Source organism: Hipposideros armiger, unplaced genomic scaffold (assembly GCF_001890085.2).
Source record: "Hipposideros armiger isolate ML-2016 unplaced genomic scaffold, ASM189008v1 scaffold_108, whole genome shotgun sequence".
Taxonomy (NCBI): Eukaryota; Metazoa; Chordata; class Mammalia; order Chiroptera; family Hipposideridae; genus Hipposideros; species Hipposideros armiger.
Genome location: NW_017731458.1, coordinates 1,204,274 through 1,227,033, shown reverse-complemented (window position 1 = coordinate 1,227,033; position 22,760 = coordinate 1,204,274). Strand labels below are relative to the sequence as shown.

The 22,760-nt window shown below is 54.9% G+C and overlaps 1 protein-coding gene across 4 annotated transcripts in view; it reads left to right on the top strand.

Moving 5' to 3' along the window:
• The first annotated feature begins 3,553 nt into the window (after positions 1–3,553).
• The window catches only part of RHBDL3 (rhomboid like 3), a 46,254-nt gene continuing 27,047 nt past the window's right edge, over positions 3,554–22,760 (top strand). The window contains exons 1-3 of one of the 4 annotated variants that reach the window (XM_019647112.1): positions 3,554–3,986; positions 5,520–5,543; positions 19,185–19,343. In XM_019647112.1, the coding sequence (XP_019502657.1) occupies positions 3,876–3,986; positions 5,520–5,543; positions 19,185–19,343 (294 nt within the window). In that variant the 5' untranslated portion in view covers positions 3,554–3,875. Of the gene's footprint in view, positions 3,987–4,359; positions 4,603–5,519; positions 5,544–19,184; positions 19,344–22,760 lie in introns of those variants that run through there. The other 3 variants (XM_019647114.1, XM_019647111.1, XM_019647113.1) reach the window with 3 other exon arrangements.

Sequence of the window (22,760 nt, the reverse complement as noted above, 5' to 3'; positions counted from 1 at the left end):
GTGGCATCCCCCCAGGCTCGGAACATCAGACCCTAAAAACAATAAAAAACTCCCTCTCTTGGTGGGTGCATCTTAGGCACTCAGCCCCCAAACAGCCCTTCCCTCCCTTCCTCCCTTAGCCCACTGGGCTGTAATTAGAGGATTATCTAATTTTCTCCCAGGAGGCCAGGGCCTGGGTCTATTCCCTTTGTGTTCTCAGCACCTCGGCCAGGGTCTGGCAAATAATGGACACTTGCAATGTGTTAGTTAAATTGCACTCTTGAGCTGCTGCCAACTTAATCTTCCTAAAATGCTGCTCCTGTTAGAAGCCGCCATCGCATCTCTATCGCCCATTGAGTGAGGTCCAGCCTCCTCCAACTGATGCTCAAGGACTTGTGACAGGGCTTTCACCCACCTGGCCATCCCCACTTTGTGCTCACCCACTTCCTGTTCCCAGCACAGTCAAAGGCTTTCCTATCTCTGTGCATTTGCTACAGTGGTTCCCTCCACCCAGAAACCCTTCTATACACTCTACCCCAAAGCTGCCGATCTTCCAAGGCTCATCTCAATAGCATGCTCCTGCACCTCCCAGCTAACTGTGTTTGCCCCATCAGAGTTTGAACTGCACTCTCCTAGGCTCTTAGCCTGCTCTGTGTTGATTTAGAATGTCTTGCAAAGGGGCGTTAAAAGAGGTCGTGGGTGGGAACGCCTACAAAATGAAGAGCAGGGTATAAATGCCAAGTCAGCCCTTGCTTGCTGCTATCTCCCACTAGACCCAGAGTTTTCTGAAGGCAGGGCCTGGTACAGTCACCCCAAGGCATCTACAAGTGTCTGGCGCATGGCAGCCCTTCAGTCAAAGTGAGTAGGCACTTGCCTAGTCCCTCCCCTGTCCCCAATATGGCACAAGATGACCTGTCCTCGGGTTGTCTTAGGTTGGGCTGGGAACAAAGTTATCAGATAGTCTGGCCATTCGCCTCCCTCAGAGGTTTCAGGCCTCGCACCCCAGGCCCCATGTCCCACTGCCTACTGGGGAGTGGGTTGGGCCTAGTTGCAGATTCCCCTGGGGCTGAGGGGTGGAATGCGCTGGCTGGCCAGGCTGAGGCGGCACTGAGGGCAGAAGGTGTTGGATATCACAACCGGTCTCCAAGTCCAGAGAGCCCTTCTCCATCCATCAGGAGTCAGAGAAAGGGAAACCGTCTTCCGAAGGGCGGCTTCTGGTTAGAAGTTGGGAATTCTTTCCTAAGAGACTTTTGGGGACATTGCCAAGGTGGGGTGAGACGTTCCTAGGGCAGATGGAAGAACAAGAAATCCTTCTGGATACTTCTCAGATCCTCCTCTCCTGTATTCTAACTGCTGCTGTCCTCATGACCTCTTCCTTCTCCCGTCTCCCTGTGCTCAGGCCAGCCTCCCTCCTGCCTATCTTCTGCCCAAGGGGTCTTTTTAAATATCACAGTCTTCCAATCCTGATGGCTCCCTATTGCCATTGAGGTGAAGTCCAAGCTCTTTTCTCATGAAGCTCTTCCAGCCCTCCGCTCCAGGCTGGGCTCTTTACATTGGGCACCTCGCTCTCATTTCCATGACACATTGCTTGCAGTTCCCCTTCCCATACCAGGCTCTCCACGAGCACAGCCTCTGCGCACGCGCTCCTCTCTGCCTGGAAGGCCTCCCCTCCAGCTTTCCCGCTTGGCCTGATTCTGGGGGCATATCCTTTGGGAAGCCCTCCTGAACCTACAGGGACCCCCTCCTTTGGGTTTCTCTACCCCCTGAGCTTCCCTGGCTGTCACACTCAATCAAACAGTTTCCAGAGGGGAAGGTCTGGGTCTTAATCCACCTCTGTATTCCCAAAGCTCTGTCACTGGCACTTAGTAGGAGCTCAATAAATGTTCAGGGAACTGAACCGGGCCTGCCGAGATCCCTTCTACCAGAGGTGATGACAAAGTTGGATGTGTCTGGAGAAGAGGCAGAATCCAAAGGGCAGCTGGGGTCAGCACACTGCCCCTGGCTGCTGGGCATCTTGGCAGAGTGGCCAACCCCTCTTGAAGCCCTCTCCCCCCTCCGGAACCACCCGCCCCCTAGCCCACTTCTCCACTCCCAAAGAGCTAAGTGTAATGCAGCCAGCCCCCAGCGGGTCATGCAGCTGAGATCAGGAAGTGTGTGTGTGGAGAGAGGGGAGGCAGTGACCCTGACCTCAGGGCCCCATGCTGCCTGTTGTCTTTTGGGGCTTCATTCCACAAAGGAGTCAGCCCCTCTTCTGTCCCCTGAAGGCTGTTTTCAAAATCATACCCTAAGCAGACAGTTTTATTTACAAGGAAATCTTGGCAGGATTTTGACTTGTTAGTAGAGTAGAGGTGGGGGGAGGGTGGTGAGAAACAAAAATAGTTGAAAATGATCACACTTTCTGAAACCGAGATGAAAATTGGTGTCTGTAGCAAACTCACCTAATTAGAACGAAGTTAATTTCCTTCTCTGTGTTTAAGGGGAGCAATCACTGTCGGGTGAGATGGTCACAGGTTGGATCTAGGGCTGGAGTTATGTGTGTGCGTTATGGACATGAGATCATTAATTGCAACGTTCATTATTGGAAAAGAGCCTCGGCTTCTGAGAGGAAGAGAGAGGTGCAAAGGCCAGTGAGTGAGTGAGTGGGCCGGCAGGTGGTAAGAAGGAAGAGCAGCAGAAAGGGCAGCCTTCGATGGGGCTGGGGACTGACTGGGAGACATCACCAGGAACGAGTCCTCCTGGGAGAGCTTGGCACCTGTCCCAGCCGGCCCCTGGCACAGAGCCTCTGCTTTGGGGAGACAGTCTCCCCTGGGAAACAGCGCCATTTTTTTTTTCCTTTAAAAGGTTCCTTTGCTCTAACTTCATTCCTACTTATTTTAGTTTCTTTACTTCCCTTCTCCCAGCTGGGGCTCTTCCCTGGACTTATCTCAGTCACCCTGATCAAATGAAGCCAGGGCACAGTCTTATAGCTTTGGGTGTAGGGAAGGCAAGATTTAGGGTTTGGGGTCTGGGACTCCCCTACCCGACTTATGCCGTCCCCAAATTACTGGACTGCCCAGAATCTGAGACCCAAGTGAAGAGAGATGGAAGGGTGGTCGGGATCCTGTGCTCTTGGCACCCTGCCCCCTCCCCCCTATTCACTCCCAGTTAACCCCGACGTTGCCAACTTAGTGAAACCTCCTGCCTCCTTCACGCATCTGCTGCCTCCAACTGATCGTTAACCCGATGGGCCTCGGGAAGTGGGCACTGCACCGCCCCCACCCCTGGCCCCATGCGGAGAGACAAGCCCGGACCCGGGGTGGAATCGGGTGGTGATGGGGGCCAGGGCCAGCGCAGCCCCACCCCCGCCCCCGGCCGTGCAGCCACTTGCCCGCCAACCCCGCCGCAGCCCTCCCTCCCTCCCCTGGCCGCGGCGCTCTGACCGATTTGGCCCGGGTGGTGGCGCCCGGGGGGGACGTGTGGGGGTTGGCGGTCCCGGGGAGCAGCCCCGCCCCCGCCCCCGCCTGCGCGCCGCCCGCTAGGAGTCCGCGGGGAGGAGGAGACTCGGGCGCGGAGCGGGGGCCGCGGGAAGCGGGAAGGGAGCGCGGGGAGCCGCGGGGCCGGGGCCGGCCCAAGGGCGCCCTCGCCTTGGAGCCGGGCGTGGGGGCCAGGGTGGAGACGGAGGCCGGCGGGCCGCAAGCGCGTAGAAGTTTGGCGGCGGCGGGGCCAGCGTCCCGGGGTCTCGAGGCGGCGACGCAGGGGTCGCAGCCATGGGGGCGGGCGCGGGCGGCGGGGCTGGCGCGGAGGTGGCGCGGCGCACGCTGAGTCCCCCGAGCTGCGCGGCCGCCGCGGCGCAAAGTTAGCCCGGCGCCCCGGGACGAGCCCCGCAGCCGCTGGCCGGACGTGGACCCCGCTTCGGCATGGGCGAACACCCCAGCCCGGGCCCCGCGGTGGCCGCCTGCGCCGAGGCTGAGCGCATCGAGGAACTGGACCCCGAGGCGGACGAGCGGCCGCCGGCGGCACCGGAGGACGTGAGTGCCCCCTCCCCCGCCCGGGCAAACTTTCTGGGGGGTCTGGGGGGGGGAGAACTGCCCCTAACTCGCCCCCGTGGGGGCAACTTGGAGGTTTCAAGGTGACGCGGGAGAGCCCGGGATTGGCCGGGTCCCCGCGGGCTGGAGGGCGGAGGGGCCCGTCTCCCCTAAACGCGCGAGCGCCACCCCCTCTCGGGCTCCCGCGGCTTCTCTGCGGGACACAGCCCCGGTCTCTTTGCTGGGGACCCATCGGCCGCCGGAGTCCCCTCCCCGCGGCTGGTGCAGTGCCCGGGACACGGCGTTTTCCCGCAGAGGCGGCCGCGTCACAGCACTGATTCCCCCCTCCCCTCCCACTCGCGACCTGAGGGCTCTCCGAGCCCAGGGAAGGAGCGGGCGTCGCAGAGTCGCTGGAGCCCGGCAGCGCTGACCCGTCTGGCGACCCCCTACTTTGCTCCCGGATTAGCTCTCGCCCAGCACCTGCCCTGTCGCGACACTGATTGAAATGAAAGCTGGCTGCTGTCCCCGAACCCGGCGGGAGGAGGGAGAGGTTTTGCTCCTAGAAGGGGGCTACGGAGTCCGGGATCTCGTCGGTGCCAGCCACGGTCCCTTGGCGAAGGTGGGGAGGGGCTGCCCCAGAGGGCTTCCCTGCCATCTGCTGCTCAAGTCTCCCTTCCTCGGGTCCTGGGAGTCATCACAGCGGAGCAGGCGCTGGGGAGTCCTGGGAACTGGAGTTTCTTAAGCTTCTCCCTTCCGAGGTTAACCTGCACATAGAAGCGGAAAACGGAGCCGACCCTGGGCCCTGCCGCGTCGCGCTCTCAGCGTGGGGAAATGGAAGTGAAGCTAGCCCCCCCCCCCGCCCTTTACCGCTCGGCACCCAAATCTAAGCGGGATACTCTGAATATGCCCCGGGGAGGCCTAACACCTTCCCTTCCTTTGGCCCCCATGTTTAAACCTCTCCCTTGCTTCGGGCCCCAAAGCCCTGAGAACCTCGTGTCCTCACCACTTAGACTCAGCCTTGAAAGAGACTGGGTGGGTATCAGCGCATTGGAGGAGCCCCTTCCTCCCGAACTGCAGGCAAAATGTTAGTGCTTGTGCAGGGGCGAGTTTTCCTGGGTAAGGGTGTCTGGCCCCCAGCAGGTTGAGGCCGTTGCGGGAGGTCTGATGGAATGAAATCTGCGCCTGGGAGTAGATGTGGATATAAGCTTTATAGTGAGTAGAAGTCATTAGAGGCCCTCGACGGAGTTGGACATCTTTATTTAGTCCTCTTTCAGAATCACCCTTGTTCTGCTCATCCCTCTACCTGCCTGTCTTGGAAAAAGGGACACTCCGCCCTCCTGCCCCACCTGAGTTCCCTCCCTTTGCTCAGTGCGAACTCATTTAGGGAGCTCTTCCCAGGGTTTTCCTGGTCTCTTGTGGTGGGTCCCTGAACCTGGGGAGCATCTGGGAGGCGATGTCAGAAACCTCGGTGATAAGTGTGTGTTTCTTTCTTTCTCTCCTCTTCCTCCTCTCCTGCATGGCCTCTCTCTCCACCAGCACTGGAAAGTCCTGTTTGATCAGGTATGTGAGCAGTTAAATCCCCCCTCTTCCTTCCAGCCCTCCCCGAAATGTCTCTCCCTGCTTGCGTGGGCTTCCCTAGCTCTGCACTCCTGAGATGGTGACGTCGGGTGGGGGTGTGGCTTAGGGTATCTCCGAGACTGAAAGACACTGCTCTCCACTGCTCTCCAGGTTTCAGGAAGTGGCGGTGGGCTCCACTGAGACACCCTTCCCTCCCTCCTCCTCTCAACTCCGCTTCCTCAGAGCTGGGTTTATAATGTGCAGAAACTGGACAATACATATTGAAAGCCTGGGATGTTTTCTGTATGCCAGGAGATTGCAGTCAGGGCTGGAGAGGTGGGGGGAGGGCTTAGGTTAACATGCGTCTCTGTCTCCACCATCACAGATCCATGGCCACCACCAGAGTCAAATCTCTGCCATCCTTGGAGGGTGGCTCACAATAGGGGCTCTTTTGAAAGTTGACTCTAGTTCTGTGGCAGGAATGGAGGGGATTAGGGGAAATGTATGTGATTGTTCGCCATGCCTAGAGTCTAGGTGTGGGGAATGGAGTTGGGAGCGCCAACTTTGGAATCTGTAGATGAACATTTGACCTTCAGCCAGGAAATGGTTCTCTTCTTTGCTCGGCACTCCTGTTGAGTGGTGCTGTGTATTTCCTTCTCTCTCTGTTCCACCATGCAGAAGGAGAGGAGGCAAGAGATGTCCCACTGTGAGGGAACAGGGAGCACTGGGGTCCTGGGGTGATAATGATTGTGCCATGAGGTTTGTGCAACTTGAAGACACTAGCCTGATTGGGCCAGAGGGAATGTGTTTTGTCGGAGAGGGAGATACAGCTAAAAAAGTAGCTTGGACCAGACCTTATCTTGTTGTAGGCAGGCGAAGCCTTTGAACGGTTTGTTACGGGATCCAAGCCATGCTTTGGGAAGATTGTGTGGGATAGTGGAATAGTGGTAGGGATGAGAGACACCAGCTAGGAACCTGCTGCCGTGCATAGACGTGAGCACCTTGACTTAGAGGATGACAGTAAGAATGGAAAGGAAGAGAGGCATGGTGATGAGAGAATTGGAAGCCCTCACTGGACCTGACTAGATGAAGGGAACCACATATATAACTTTGAGATTCTGAATCTAGGAGGAAAAGGAAAAGTCAGGGTTGAGGTGAGGGGATGACAAAATGACAATGTAGGTTTCAGACAAGTTCAATTTGAGGAGCCAGCTAGATGCAGATGCCCAAGTGGGACCAAAGACATGGAATTGCAGCTTGAAAGACATGGCTGGCCTGGGAGGAGCTGGGGGTGGGGATGGGGCTATGGAGGTGTCACCCATGGTAACACAAGGCCTGGCTGTGGTTTGGGGAATATCTAGCAGTTCCTGTCCTGATAGGGTAGTGCTTCTCTCCCCCTGCTCCTGAGTGCCACCCACTCTCCCTCCATCTAAGAGTACAGCAGCTGCTGGCCTGATGCCCTGAGGCAGTAGGGAGCCCTTGCTGCCACTGACACCACCGGCCAGCAAGCTGCCAGCCCTTCACACCTCTTGTCAGATTTAGAACCAGAACCAGGAACACAGTGTATCAGTCTTTTTTTCTCTGCTTCTGTCTGTCTTTCTCATTTGATTAATTTCCCTTGCGGGTCCCTGTGTGTGTGTTTACATTTTAAAATGAACTATTTGGCTGAATGGAGGAAAACTTTTAGTGGGAAGAACTTGGAACTCGAGGGAGCAGGGAGAATGTATAGCACCTAACAGCAGCGGGTGGGCTATGAAATCCAGTTTCTCCCACTGGAGGGAGGGCCTGAGTGTCCCAAAGATCATCTCCCTGTTTCTGAGAAGGCCTACCCAGAAACCATTCTGGACAGGCACAATGAATTCGAGGAAAGAAACTCTCAAAACTTACTTTGGACCAACTATTCTTTCTCTCAATAAATTCCGCCTGTCGACTCCCTGTCCCTCATGGAGCATGAGAAGCCCATTTTTGTCATCGTCCTTCCTGTTGGTGCTTTGTGTTGAAGCAGAGCTGCTCCAGGGCAGAGCTTGACCTCTGGCAGATATTCAGCCCCGCTGCCATTGTCCCCTGACTGTGTGAAGCCATCCCTGGACCAGTCCCCTGATAGGGCTCCGTGAAGAGTAGGGATGAAGCTGCACAGATGGACACACAACTTGAGAAAGATGCCAGGTTGTTCAGAAAGCTGAAGTGTTTCATCCTGCTTGCCTCCCCCTCTGGGTCTGTCTAAAGGTAGGATTTGGTGATGGGGAACTTGGTGCACTCAGGAAAGAACATTTGGCTGGGGGTTGCAGGCAGCCTCCCCACCATCTCATACTGAACTAGACAGCCTGACGGGTCAAACTGTGGTGAATGGTGTGGGACTCATACCACACCTGTCAAAGTCCCTGCAAGCTAATGGGACCCTGGAGTTCATTTCCCAGAGGTCAGTGGGGTGGGACGCTGGCCCCAGTCAGCCCTCCTTCCCTTCAGGATCAAGGGGACACCAGTGGTCACCTGGTTTCAAGCTGGGATCTGCTGGGACCCTTTTTCAGGAGGCAGGCATAGAATTGGACCAGTCCCACCATGCTGTCCAGTTCTTCAGCACGTAGAGTAGCTTTGACCCAGCATGAAGCTGAGGACCCCAAGGACTAGAAACCATGACCTTGGCCTTTTGGTCTTATGTGGCCACCCCTCACCCAAATGGTCGGGAGTTGAAGGTGAAGAAAACAGGTGTCCCCAGCCCCTTGGAAGTTTATCCAGCTGCCCTCCTGACATGCTGGGCATTTGTCTGGTCTGCTCAAGCAGGCCTGTAGAAGGCCTCCCCTGCACCCTCTCCTTAGTCTCCCCATAGATCCCAGAAGTTGCAGCAGGCAGGACGCCTGAAGGCCATCACTTCCACGCCTCATGTGTTTGTTTCCTATTTTAACTTCTGCTTGAGGGAATTGTTTTTTCATAGCTTTGGGATTGTCATGGTTTTTCCTAAATATTAGATTTTAAAGTTACCGTAAATATTAATCTGTTGTTACAATATCATGGTATTTATAGTATCATAATACTATATCGTATACTACAGTATTATAATACTATAGCATAGTATAATAGAGTAAAAATGTCTTATTTTTCTATTGTTGAATCTGTTGAGCTTACCCTTCATGATTCCTTCTGTTGCTTCAGACCTGAGACAGTTTTCATCCCTTTTCAGATCTCATAAACGTACGCTTCTATTTCCTACTACTTTTTCTATGATTAAAACAAAAATCTTCCAGTGCTTTACCCCATCCATCCAGATATTATTCCTGTCCAGTTACACCAGTGTCACCTATAAGAAAAGCTTCCTTTATAAATTGTTTGAGAAATGTTATCATTTGGTAAATTTTTATATGTGGTTGGGTGTATTTTAGGTTTCTGATCTATTCTGATATTTGCAGTTTTGCTCAGGTAATGTACCTTTTAGTAACTGCTTTATGTTTGTTCCATAGCTTTCCTACAGGCTCCTCTTTTTAGGGTTATGCTTTGATAGTCTCGCTCTCAGTCCCTTCCTGACCTCCAGGAAGGTGCCCTCACAGACCCAAGGTCAAATAGCCCGTCACTCGGTAGCAGATGTGGGACAAGCCCAGTTAACCCATAAAGGGCTACTGGGGCTGAAAAAACCATTCCCAGGCTCACCCTTAAAAATGCCTTCAAGATCTGCACACGTGTAATGAGCAAAAGGGTTTGGAGCAGAGTAGTACTTCACACGGCATGATTGCTTTCAAGCTCAAACAAGCAAGAGGGAAAAGGAACTGATAATAAATTGGTTATGTCTCCCTTTTCCCCCCCAACGGGGAGCATGCATTTCCCGTACCCAAAAAAGAGACCCCAACTTTGCTGATCTCCCAGAAGGAAAGTGGACAAGTCTTGATTATCCCACTGAAATGGTAAAGTGTGATAACCAGAACACGGGGCTGCTTAGGTGGGCTGCTGAGGACAGAACCCTTGATTTAGAATCAGGTAGACCTGGACTCAAGCCTTACTGACTTTGTGACTGGGGGCAAGTGACATTAAGCTCTCTGAGCCTCAATTTCCTCCTCTGTAAAATGGAGGTGATCCTCTTTGATTCCAGGGTGACTGCGGGAATTAAAAGGAAGTGGAATCCCTTCACAGTGTCTGATAACCAATGGACATTCGACAGTTGTCTCTTGACTGGGAATCAGAATTCACCGATAAGCACAGGGCCACTTCTGAAACCCAGATCCCCACAGGAAAGGCAGCGGCCTCTAAACCAGCTCCTTCCCAGCCCAGGCTCCTGGACAGGGAGCCACTTCTGAGCCCAGGGGGGTTTTCTGCCTGCTTTCCCCAGTGCCTCCCCTGCCCAGCCCCCTTCCCTCCAGCCTGGTGGTCTTCCCCTGGCTTGACCCTGAAGCCCACCTCATTGTAATCCTTCTGCAAGCTGGCTTAAGGGGGCTCTGGTTGCTGGCAAAGGTTCAGATGAGAATGCTGAATGTATCAATGAGGAGCCGCAGAAAAAAATACCTGTCCCATAGACAGGGTCATTGGGGGCAGCCTCTGGAACACAGTGAACTACAGAGAGGGGTTCCCAGAGAGGGACAAAGCCACGGGCTTGACTGGAAAACCCTTGCTTGGGCTCTACGCCTTCAACCCCTTAGCAGGACCTTGGAGGCTGTGACTTCCCTACTCTTCTTCTGATCCAGGGACCCCATCACTCATGCCAAAGTAATGCTTTTATTCCTGACCACTCACAGAAATGTACCAGATAGCGGTTGAACAGTGGGACCAAGGGCTGAGATCATTTGCTGTCTGGCTGGCTGCCTGTCTGCCTGTCTGCCTGACACATAACAGGTACATGCATGTTCAAGCAAACAACAAATGGAGCTACAGCCCTGCGTGAGTTGTCTTGGGTTCAGATCTCCTCTCCAGGAGCAGGCCCTGACGGTGAGGTTGACTTGCTCATGTTGGCCCCCTGGGGTCTACCCCCTTGAGCACCGTGGGTTATCAGAAGGTCGGTGGAAGCATCTTGTCCAAATCACTCATTTTGCAAGTGAAGAAACAGAGGTCAGCGACCTCCTGAGGTCACTTGGTGCAGTCGTGTCAGAGCTGAGACCAGAGCCCATCTCTGCTCCCCCTCTGACCTGTGTGCCCACCACCAGGCCCCGCAGACTGTTCGTTTACTTGGCACCCTGAGTGACTAAGGCATGGAGAGGACACGCGCATCTGGCTCAAGTCCCAGTCCTCCTAGCTGTGTGGCAGTGGGCAAGCCAGGGAACCCCTCCAGGCCTCAGTTTTAGTTTTCTCATCTATAAGCTGCTGGAATAATACCACTCCCTCTGGGTTGCTGTGAGGCCTCATGGGTTATGTGTGTGAATAGCACTGGGCACCTGTGAGCACCTGATAAGTAATGGTTGTTGATATCATGTTACTGGAATTTCAAGAAATTAATACTGATTTCAAAATAACCTCCGACATGGAATAGTTAGGTCTTGAATCAGAGTGTCCAGATCCCTAATCTGGGGTTCTTTCCACCCCATCGAGCTGACTTCTTCAGGGCAGGAGCTGGAAAACCACATTCCCCTGAAGTTTCCAGAGAGAAAGGCGAGAAGCTTTTGGATGGAGGCTGCCTGGGGGAGTGCTGACGCCCAAGCATTTCCCCTCTGCTCACTGGCTGGGCCGCCTGCACGGGCAGTGGGTGAAGAATGAGAAAGACTGGGCCCAGGGCACGCTCCTGTGTTAAGGAAATGAGTCAGTGTGTACCTTGAGTTGTGAACCCCTGGTGGTAGACCCCACCCCCTTGTGCCCTCCCACCAGCTTTTTTGAGGTAAGGTAGAGGTTTGAATTGGAAAATATTTCTTTGGGGGAGCAAACACTGAGCATCTGCTGTGTACACATACGTCCTTGTCTCGTTTTAATCTCTCAGTAGCCCTGTGAGGTGAGTGGTGCTATCCCCTTTCTAGAGAGGAGGAAACTGAGGCCCCAGGGGGCGGGGCTTGCCCAAAGACACAGCAAATGAGGACCCTCTGCAGAGGAAGGGGTGGGTTTGTGCACAAGGCAGAGGGCCAACAGGGGAAGGAATTTGGTGACCCTTTGTCCTTCCCACCCTGCTCCTGGTCAGAGGTCTGCGTCCCACTCCCCGCTTCTCCCTGGATTGTCTGTGTTCATTCTTTTTTGGGGGAGCCAGAAGTATACTTTGGTGGCTTCCAGGAGAAGCAGCAGGAGGAAATGGGTTTAGGCTGAAGGGGAAAAGATGGGCAGATGTCTGATCCCCCCACCCCACCCCTGCTCATTCCCACTCCCCCTCCCCCCTTCCTGGGCTCCCCTGGGACTCCTGCTTTATGGCTGTAACTCAGCTGTAGTCCCCAGGCAGCTGTGATAACTGGGCCTGGATGAGTCAGCACAGGCATTACGCCTGCTCCTGGGGACCCAAGGGGCCTGCCTCTGAATCACAGCCCCCAGCTGGCCCCCTCGGAGTCTGTGCACCTCCAAGGCCTTCTTGGGGGGCGGGGCTGTGAAAGAGGAGAAGCAGGGTCTTCCAGGAAGCTCTGGGTCAGGGTGGAGGGGGACAGGGCCTGGTGGAAAGAGGTGGCCCCCCTCTCCTCACTGCCCACGCAACCATCCAACTTCCTGCGTCCCGGGGTAGCCTGAGAGCTCTCCTTCTCCTCACGGCGCACGTATTGAGAGAGCTGCTGCGTAGTTTTCTGGAAACATGCTGATTGTCCAGCGGCTCAGCTGGATTTGGGCCAGGATGCCTGATTCTTTGCTGAGGGGAGGGCATTCTTGCTCCCTCGTTGGCCTGCCAACCTCAGATCCTGGGGTTTCGCTGTTCGACTTATAGGAGGGGGAGTACTCAGGAGCCTGGCTGGGGGCTCCTGGGAGATGCCCCTTGAGAGGGATGAGCTGCCTCCCCGCAGACCCCCGCGGTGGAAGCTGAAAGAAGAGAAATAATAACTGGGAATCTTAGAATCACCTAAGCTTCACCAGCTGTCAGAGGCCTGGCCTGGCCAAATCCCAGGGGAGCACAAGGGCCCCTCGTGCTCCATGTGGGGAGACCCAAGGACAGGAGGGCTCAGGGCCTGGTTTGTAAGAAGCAGTCCCTCTTCTCTCAGGGAGGCTTGAGGTCTTTGAAAATCCACTCCCAGCCCCAGCTTGGAACAGGCCAGATGGCACCCTACTCTAGACACCAGGAGTGCCTTTGGGCACGTCATTCATCTCTGTGGACCTCAGTTTCTGCTTCTGTTAAATGGGACTGATCACACTTATTCTAGGATTGGTGTGAGAATAAAAGTGGTAAAATATTGGTGCAAATCAGTGTTTCAGAGGGGAAAAGTCAGGGGAATGACGTGAAGTGGTTTTCTCTATGAGGTGAATTACCATCCTCATTTGCAAGGAAGGACTGGAAGAGAAAGCTGTCACTCCCCTAACCTCGCCCTCTGACCCCGGCAGATGCAGGCCTGGACCTAATTTATGGGGCTGTAAATATCCGTGAATGGGCCAGAGTTCCCTGGTGGGCTCTGGCTGTTGGGTGGGCTCAGCTCTGCTGAGCCATAACCCCCTGGGCAGCCTCATTAATTCTGTTCTGCTCAGAAGTGGTGCAAAGAGCCAGCAGATGAGCCATGGTGACACCCCACAAGTGTGGGCAGCTGCCTGCACCTTCCCCTGTTCCAGCACACATGCCCTGTGCTCATTTTCCTGGGCTCATTCTGTCTCGGTGGATAGAAGAGACAAGCCGGGGACGGAAACTTTCCTTAGATGCCAGGTCCCCACCTTTCACCAGGATGGCACCCCAGGTGCTGCCTTTGGGGTCCTTGAAAGTGCCCATACCCCCTCACTGAGGTCCTGGGCCTCTCTAGGTCAAGGATAGGGAGAGGGTCCTCCTGGGAGACAGAAGGGGATTCAAATGCTGGGAACTGGGACCAGACGTATAATTGTCCTGGAAGTGAAGTTTGTGCAAATCACACATACAGAATAGTTGTAAAATAGATGTGTCCCTTTCTTCTTTCTCTTCTGCTTCGCTGCTGCTGGGTGAATTCTGAAGCCTTGGCCTGGCTCACAGGCCTGCAGGGGAGGGAGGGAAGGAAGAACTGGTGCCGCTGTCCCGGGTGCTGAGCAGGCACATCCCTGCTCAGGCCAGATTTGTCCTCAGCTCAGTGGCCCATTGGGCCAGTCACAGACGCCTCAGCCTTTCCGGGGGCCTGGCTTCCCGCTCCACCCTCTGGCTGGAGCCTGGATCTGGCAGACTCCTAACTTTGGTGGAGGACTCCAGGCAAAGCGTCACCTGCCTTGAGGGCCTGCGCCACTCAGGAGATGGAGGCAAAAGGCTGGTTTGGAACCACCGACAACAGGGCCGGGCTTCACAAAAGGGAAACGTGACTCTGCTGTGGACTCATGCGTTTTCCCCAAAGTGTGTTTCATGGAGTGTTGCTGTGAAAGAAAAAAAATACTATGGTCAGAGATCCGATATGTTTGGGAAATGCTGGGCTGAACAAAATCGGACAAGTTTCTCCCCTGCAAAACCCCACAGAGATCTTAATATGGTTTTCTGCATCATGCTCTTCTAAAAGGGCGTCCCAAACGTATGGGACCATAGAACCTCTATTTCCTGCACCATCTTGGGCCTGGTGTTCCCCGAAACACACATTGGGAAATCCTGAGTCAGTTGTATTTCATATAACTGAACAGGACAGAGACAAACAAGGCTGGACTAGCCAGCCCCCGTGGAGAAACCCTAAACTGTCCCCATCTTTTTTTTTTTTCTATATCATCTATATATCACATTGTGTGCTCACCACCCAGAGTCAGTTCTCCTGTCCTCACCTTGACCCCTAACTCACTCTGACCTTGAGGTAGTTTCTTGTGCTCTCTACACCTGCTTCCCCATCCATACAATGAGCATGCTGCCTGGCACATAGTCAATTCTTAGCAAATAATTTGTTAACTGAATGAATGAGAGGATTGAGCTGGAGTCTTCCTTACTCTGTTTTTACCCGCAGCATCCTAACGATGGCAGAGTGCAGCCCCTGGGCCCCTCCATCTGGATGTCAGTCCATCTGCACTAATTACCAGGTGTTCAGACTTGGCCAACCCAGCTCTCAACACCCTGTTTTCCTCCCCATAATAGCATCTACCTCATAGAGTTGTTCTGAGGTTTAAATGGAGGGACGATATCATTTATCATCCAAATTGGGACCATTTTGAGGGTGATCGGGGCACTCTTCATGCTCAGACAGCAGGACTGTCCCGGGCAAAGCAGGACGTAGGGTGACAGTGAGGGTTCAATGAAGCGGCGCCTGATCCTAGCAGGCGTTCCACATACGCAGCTCTTCCTGTGGTGTTCAGCCAGGTAGAAAGCGGAAGGCCAAAACATAAAGCAGCTCACAGGGGCTGCTCAGCAACCCCTCCCCACCCCTCTGAACCTTGGAGGTCCCACAGAACTCTGCAAAGGACTTTGAAAACCGCGGACTATGGGTTATGGGTTATGATTGCCTGACCTGCTGCCACTCTCCCCAGGGTCACCAGGTGACAGCGCAGACCTCCCCCCACCCCCATGTGGAGCTGTCTTATCCTGATTCCGAATTTCCCATCACCCTTTGAGAAGGATACAGAATAAAATAGATCAGCGGCCCCCACGGGCCGTAAGGGCTGTGGATGTCTCTTTCCCCATCCCCCATTTGCATATGGTATGCTTAGATGCTCAGGGGTGGAATGGACCCCCTTACATCTCCCTGAGAAGAGTTCCTACCACGTGATTGGTAGAGAAACTGAGTCAGTGTGCCTTGTGATCTGCCTCAGATAGCACAGCAGCTGGGGGCAGGGGTTCCTTCCAGAACTCTCCCCCCACTTCTTGCCCCAGAGACAGGGAAGGAACCCCTAGGTGGTGACAATGTAGAGAAATTTGGTGGGTTCTCTCCTCAGCCTAGGTCATCAGTGTGTTAGGAAGGGGTCCAACGTGCGAGATGGGATACATAGCAACGTGTGTGTGGGGGTGGGGGCGCCGGGCTGGGGGAAACTGGCGACCTAGAGGATTAAGGGGCCAGAGGGCTGGGTGCTGGCAGGATTAAAGTCCCTCAGTGCCTCTCGCCGCTCTTTTCAAGGCCCAGGCAGGTGGGCGGGAGCTGAGGGAGGGACAGCCCCTCGCTGTGAGCCTCCTCTCTGCCGCCAGCATCCTCCGCCCAGCCTGAACGTGGACTTGGCCTGCCCCCCCCTCTCCACGGCGCTGGGCCCTATTCCGGAGGCAGCTGCGAGGCTGCGCCCGGCTCTTGGCTCCCCGGTGGGCTCCTGCCTGCGGCCCATTCACAGCCTCATTCCTCTGGCTGCCCTGCCACGCTCATACCAACCCCAGTCAGGCTGCCTCCAACTCACCCAGCCCAGACTTCATCCTGGAGCGCCCCACAGCCAAAAGTGGGTGAATCCAGGGCATGGGGCTCCCTGGGATAGGGAGCTTCCGGGCCTTCAGGGCATTATTAACTAGGAAATTGCCCTGGTAGAGTGTTTCCCCCAAAGCGCCCAGCTCCGTTACTGGTATGATCTCATCCCCCACGGCTGGGCTTGAAGGAAGTGTGCCCTAAAGGGTCAGCCAACCCTATGACAAGGGTGCCTTCTGCTTTGCTGTGAATGAGGCAGTTGGAGCTGGGCACTGAGTCCGGGTGACCCTGGGTCCTGGAGAGCGCTGCTCTGGGTTTGCCTTGACCCACCACACCCCGAGGGGACACTCCCCCGCTTGACAGACGAGGTGATTACGGCTCCAGATGGTTACCCTAAATTACACAAACTGGTTAGCGGCAGAGACGAGACTTTACCTTGCTCCTTGCAGCCTCCCTCATTAGCTCTCAGCTTCCTTCCGGAGCACAGGGACCTACCTCTCTCCCTCCTCTGCACACTTTCTCTCTCGAGCTCTCTCTGTCTCTTTCTCCCTTTGTCTCCCTCTCTGCCTCCCGCCTACCCTGTGCCCCATGCCTACTGTCAGCCTCCGCTCTCGCCTGCGTCATCCCAGATGTTGGGGGTGGGGTGGGGTTGGAAGGTGTCCTGTATGTGTTTGTGGAGGCCAGACAGCCGGCCCTGTCCCTGCCTCTCCCTCCCCGCTAGTCACCCTCCTTTTATTCCCGAGGCCTCATTATTAGGGTAGCGATGACCTCCATTGTCTGGCCTGTCTGGCCCTGGCAAGAAAGGTAGAGTTTTGGCAGAGAAGGGAGGCTCGGCCTGCTTCCAGCTCACTCTCTGCAGTCTGGAGCCTGTAATGTGCTTGGGGCAGGGCTGGCAGGCCCTGGTGGGGGTTGGGGGCTTGGGGAGCCACAGGGCAGCCCCTGTCACTAGGACAACAGCAGGGAGCCCTGGAGGGGGAGGGGGGACAGGGGAGCAGGTGGTTCTTTGTCTGGAGCTGAAATGAGGGAGAGGGGCCCTTGCCTGATCCCAGCCCCTCCACCTCACTGCCCCTGAGAGGGGATTTGTATCTCTGCTCCCAGCAAATACACGCAAGGCCATTGGGCGTCCTCCTCCTGGGCTGAGGCAGGAGAGACTCCATGCTGTGCAACAGACCACTGCCCCTCTGCAGTGCTCATGGGGGTGGGAGAGCAGAGGTGGATTTTCCCACGACTCAGGGCTGCCTCTCCATCCCCCATCAGCCCACCCAGCATGAGGGCCATGTGGGACCAGGCCTGGCCAGGGGGCCAGACCGGGGAGCCCCCATGGCCTATGCCGGCCTATGGGGATGGGAGGAGTCCCAAGCACCCCCGGCCGACATTGCCGCTTTCTCTCTCCAGCCTTCACTTCCCTATCTGAGCAGTAAGGAGGTCAGAGCTGTTCTGGTTTGAGGTTCCTTCCTGCTTTAAAAATCTCTCTTTTGAGTGGGCCTGTGAGACTCCTAGAGCCCACTCCTCTCCTGGGTCAGCACTCACCTGTTTGATCCTTAAAATTTGCTTCTGAGCAGCAGGGCAGCCCTGGGTGCTGAAGGTCAGTGGCAGCCAGTGGTGGAAAGGAGGCTGCGCTAAGCTGTCTGAGTGTGGAGCCCTGGCTGTGCCACCTGCCGGCATGGCACTTAACCTCTCTGTGCTCATTTTCCCATGCCTCTATTTCCTCATCTGTAATATGGGGATAATAACGGACCTACTTCATAAGGCTGTCATAGGAGATCAAAGACATTTATATATATATAACATGTTTAGAACAGTGTTGGGCCTCATGAAAGCACTCAGCAAGTATTAGATATTTTTTTCTTGATGATCTTTAGGGAGCAGGGGTAGGTGAGTTTTCTGAAATGCTCTGTCGTGTGAACCAGATGGGTGTCATCCCTGAAACCTGGTGTTTGGGGTTGAGGGTGGAAGCCCACGCAGGCCTCCTGTAGAGATGTCTTCTCTCATTGAGTTTTGGGGAGAATTGAACTAGCCATGACTTGTGACTCTTGGCTAATATTTCTCCTGGATTGTCTGAGGAATGCCTTCTTGAAATAGTCTTCTTTGGCCTTATCTAGAAAAGAGGGAAACGGGGGTCTGACCTGTTGGGCTCTCTTGTCATGTACACATGGACTTGACATTGTCTGTTTGCCTTTTAAAAATCTCAGCAACCCACTGCAGCGTCTCCAGGACGCATGAGCTCTGGTGGGGAAGCATTTGTGAGCAGGAAAGCTCTCAGCGTCCACAAGAATGATTAGTGTCATTTCCTAGCAGGTGTGTGCTGTCGGGGGACATTGGGTGGGTTCTGTGAGGGAAGAAGGGGCATGGAAGAGGGGCAGAAAGATTATGGGCTTTTCCATGAGATGCATAAGATTCCTTTCTAACTGAACCAATGAGACTTTCCTTGGAAAATAGCACCTGTCTATTCATCCAAGCATCCACTATTTATTTATCCAACAAATCTTTACTGAACGCCCATCATGTGGGGCTCTGTGCTCAGCACCGGAGATCAGCTGTGATTTCGCCTTCAAGGAAGCAGCAGTCCAGTGAGGAGGTGAAAGGAGACAATTAGAAAGCAGTGCGGGGTGGGGGTTGGAGGTCTGTCCAAGGTGCAGACCGTGGCTGAGGAGACACCCGAGGAGCTAGGAAGGGTGAGCTGGGGTCTCCCAGGGTGACTGAGGGAAAAAGGAATCCTAAGCAGAGGGACCCACATGTGCAGAGCTGCCGAGGGCAAAAGGGCAGTGTCAACAGACAAAACTCAGAGCACAGGGCCTTTGGGGAGCCCTGCCCCGCCCTGTGTGCCGGGGTGTGGGGTGCATGTGGGTGTGGGCATCGAGGGGGCCAGCTGCCAGATGTGGAAGGACTTGCAAGGCTGTTTCCTGCTCCCTGGGCCTGAGCATTCCCCACTGGATGTGCCAGCCCAGCCCCGGACGTTCCACTCATCACCGTTTCATTTCCGCTCTCCTCATGTCTGGGGTCAGGAGTAAGGGCAGAGAGGAGAGAGTTTAACCACTTTGAGCCTCAGTTTCCTTATCCACACACCAGGCACAAGATGGTTGAATTGGGTGAAGGTCTCCAGGGCCTTCTAAGATTTTAAGTGGTTGTTCATCCCCTATTTGGATGTTTGCCATGGGGGCCTTGGAAACATCCCAAACACCACCGGGGCCTCTGTTGGCAGAGGGCTGGGGACAGACAGGAACTGGGGAGTGGTGATGGAGATGGGGCCCTTGCGGCAGTGCTGGGAGGCGGGCAGAGCCCCGCTGACCCCTGCTTGTCTGTGCTTCTCCCTCAGTTTGACCCTGGGAACACGGGCTACATCAGCACAGGCAAGTTCCGCAGCCTCCTGGAGAGCCACAGCTCCAAGCTGGACCCGCACAAACGAGAGGTGCTCCTGGCTCTCGCTGACAGCCACGCGGATGGGCAGGTCTGCTACCAGGATTTTGTCAACCTGGTGAGCATTCTGGGGCCTGTGTCGCCGGGAGGGGCCTGTGTGGGGCTTGTGGCTGATCGGACCCTTTTGGACAAGTAAAGGGATCTGTTGGCCCACAGCACTGAAAAAGTCCAGGCTTCAGCAAATGAAAGGACATCACCAAGGATCCGTCTTCTCTTTGTATCTCAGTCCTGCCCTCTGCAGTGCCGGCCCATACCGAGAGAAGCCCCTGGCCATTCCAGACCCTCCCACTATTGCAGCAAGGTGGCTGCAGCTGTTCCAGCCCTCACACCCTCAGGCCTCACCGTGCAGGGGAAGAGGGGGATTCTTATTGTGGTAGCTTCCGCACAAGGCCTGGGATTTCCTCCCTCCCATTGGCCTAGATTGGGTCAGTAGGATGTGTTGATTGACTCAAACCAATCAGTGCCCACCCCTGGAGCTGGGAGTGGGGTCAGTTCCACCAAAACAAAGGGCTGCGAGTGGGAGATGGGAGGTTATTGGAGTGGGGGGGGGGGCACATGGGTTAAGGCCAGAGCTTATCAGACCTGCTGGCTGATGTCTGGGTTGTTGGAGGGGCTGGAGTTCGGAGGCCAGCAAATCCTGCCCAGTGGTCTGAGGTCCTAGCGTAGAGACTTCCTCCTCACTGAGGGTTACTGCTGTGTTGTTACGGGGTTACTGTGGTAGCCTTGGAATGGGGTTCAGTGGAGTTAAGCAGGAAGCCTTTTATCTACCATGGGATGTCTGGGGTATCCGTAGAAGCTGTGTGAACTAACAAGATGGCTACAAGGCTGGAAGTCTGCACTTGGTTTCCCTGTTGGTGAAATGCAGTCACCTATCTTCTTGTTGCCCATGGAGGGGGCGCGAGTGGAAATGACTAGTGTGACGTTCCCTGGGCTCCTAGAATTCAAAGGCGTCAGTGATGGGGAAGCCAGTACCACTCGTACCTGTCATCGTGCCAGCCAAGCTCTCTGATGTGGATGCCCAGACTTTGGAGTTGTTTTAATTGCCTCTTGGCTGAGGGCCTGCCTTTGCCCAGAGGTTAGCGTGAGTGCATGGAGCAGCTGTAGGGCTTTAGGGGTAAAAGATTCTACCTCTGTTCAGAGTAGACCCAGGGAGCAGACCTCTGAGACGGCAGGGGACGGAGCTGAGCTAAGCTGGGGAACGGTGGGGGTGAGGGGGGCAGCCGAGAAGCATGGGATGGGCGATGGAGGTGAGCCCTGTGACTTGGAGCCTAGCGGTGCCACCAAACACCCGGCCACAGGTTTGACCCTACGTAGGCTCATCCACAGCCCCAGGGCCAGCATGTTTGCTGCATGTCCTGCTCAGTCTCAGGGCAAGGTGAGGGCATGGCTGGGCTCATAGATGCTTCTCTCCAGCGAGGGGTTTGTGGGGTCCTCTGTGTGAACTCACAACTGCAGGTTACTTGTTACTGTCGGAATTTCTCTATCCAAGCTCTAAGCTGGAGCGGCCAGCCCTAACCTGGATTCTTGTGAGCAGAGCTGCCCTGAGACCGGGGCCAAGAAGCATGGGATGGAGACCAGGGCCTAGAGTCAGGTGGACCTGGAACCTGCCCCAGCTCTGCCTTTGCCACTCACTGGGGAAGATCCTCTGAGCCTGGGTTTTCCCATTTGTAACAAGAAGCCAAAGGATCGCCTCTTCAGGGTTGTTGCAAGGATTAAACAAGACGAAGTATTTGAAAGTCTTTGTTGTCTTTAATGATCTTCCACCAGGTAAACTCTGCAATCTTTGGGAGCCCTTCCCCACCCCAACCCAGGCAGGATAAAACCAGCCTCATCCAGAACCCTCACAGTGCTTTGCCAGGCTTCTCTTATAGCACAGACCACATTACATTACAGCTGAGTGGCCAGGGTTGTCATGTACGGGTGTGCAGGTTGTGTACTGTACAAGGATGCCTGGGAGAGGGATGAATGGGGACGGGATCTGGCATGGGCTTTGTTCACCAAGGCCTGGAATGGGCACATTAGATAAGAGGCTTCCTTATCTAATTGGCACAAAAGTGCCAATTATAATACATGGACTCCAGAGTCAGGCAGATCTGATGCTGATTTGCTAACTGTGGGTCCTTGAGAAAACTGCTTACCCTCTCCAAGCTCTGGTCCCCATCTTTATAATGTGGGGATAGTACAATGCACCAGATGCCTAAGATGACACCCTCTTTTGCTGCTGTTTACACATCCGTCTCTCCTTATAAGCTCCATGGTTGCTATTGTGCCCAGCACAGTTCTAGCACATCAAGTGTGCTGGTGAATGGCGAGTGTGTGTGTGCTCACGCTGCTTCTCCTGTACTCGTGCTGAGCCCATCCCCACCACGGGGTTCAGGGCGTTGCCATGGGTGTGTTTGTATGTCTGCCATGCACACCTGAGTGCATGTGCGCACTCGAGGACTGGGAGAGAGGATGTTAAGAGTGGCTACAAAACAACTTCACGCCGTGATCCTGTCTGGGGCTTGCAGTATCCGTGGAGCCCGAAGCCCTTCCTGCATTTACAGAACTCCCGAGCCACTAAGAAGAACCAGACCCAAGCTTTGTAAGCATGAAAGGGATGAGAATAGGGACTCTTTAGAAGGGGTTCATCCAGGAAGGCCTGCTGGAGCTTTAAAGCAGATTTTAAAGATGAGAGACAGCAGAACCCAGGAGGGGGTTCGGGCACTGCAGAGGGAGGCTCCACTGGCCTGGCCTGAACGCAGGTCCTCCCCAGCTGCCTTCCCCCTGACAGGGCTTCGCACCCCTGTGCCTTGGTCTGACTTGGCCTCTCTGGACCCCTGCTTTCAGGCTTAGCCTAATGTCCACTGCTGGGCTCATAGTCCCAGGAATATGTTGATAATCCCCACCCTAGCTACCATGGATAGCCACCCAGGCAGCACTGTGGGCTCTGGTGTTGGGAGGGCATCTCTAGGACATCTCCCCGTTATAAGGGTCTAGAATGTGGTCGTGGAGGGCAGGTAGGAGGGGACGGAGGCCTTGGGAGGCTGGAAGTCAGCAAGGCTGCCTTTGATCTCTGGGAGCCAGGCTATGAGGCAGCCAGGGCTCCACTGAGGATGTGACAGGCTCAGTCCTCACACAGGGCTCTACGACTAGTCCTTGGGCTCACCAAGTGTTAGAGGTCCCTTGAAAGCATCCCTTGAAAGCACTCAGGTGTGGTAACTGTCCACAGGCACAGCTTTGAGTCCTGGTTCTGGGGTCCTCTGTACAAACTCTCCAAGGGCTGCCCCTCTCTCCCCAAGCTAGTGTTTATGAGGACGCTAACTCCTATTCATTCTTCAGTTCTCACTCAGATACCCCCTCCTCCAGGAAGCCCTCCCTGACCACCTGGGGACCTGGTGGGGCTCCTTCTTATGTGTGCTGCAGCAGCCTTCACTCTGAACTACTGGTTACTTATCTGTCTAGATCCCCACTGTATCCCCTGCGTCTGGCAATG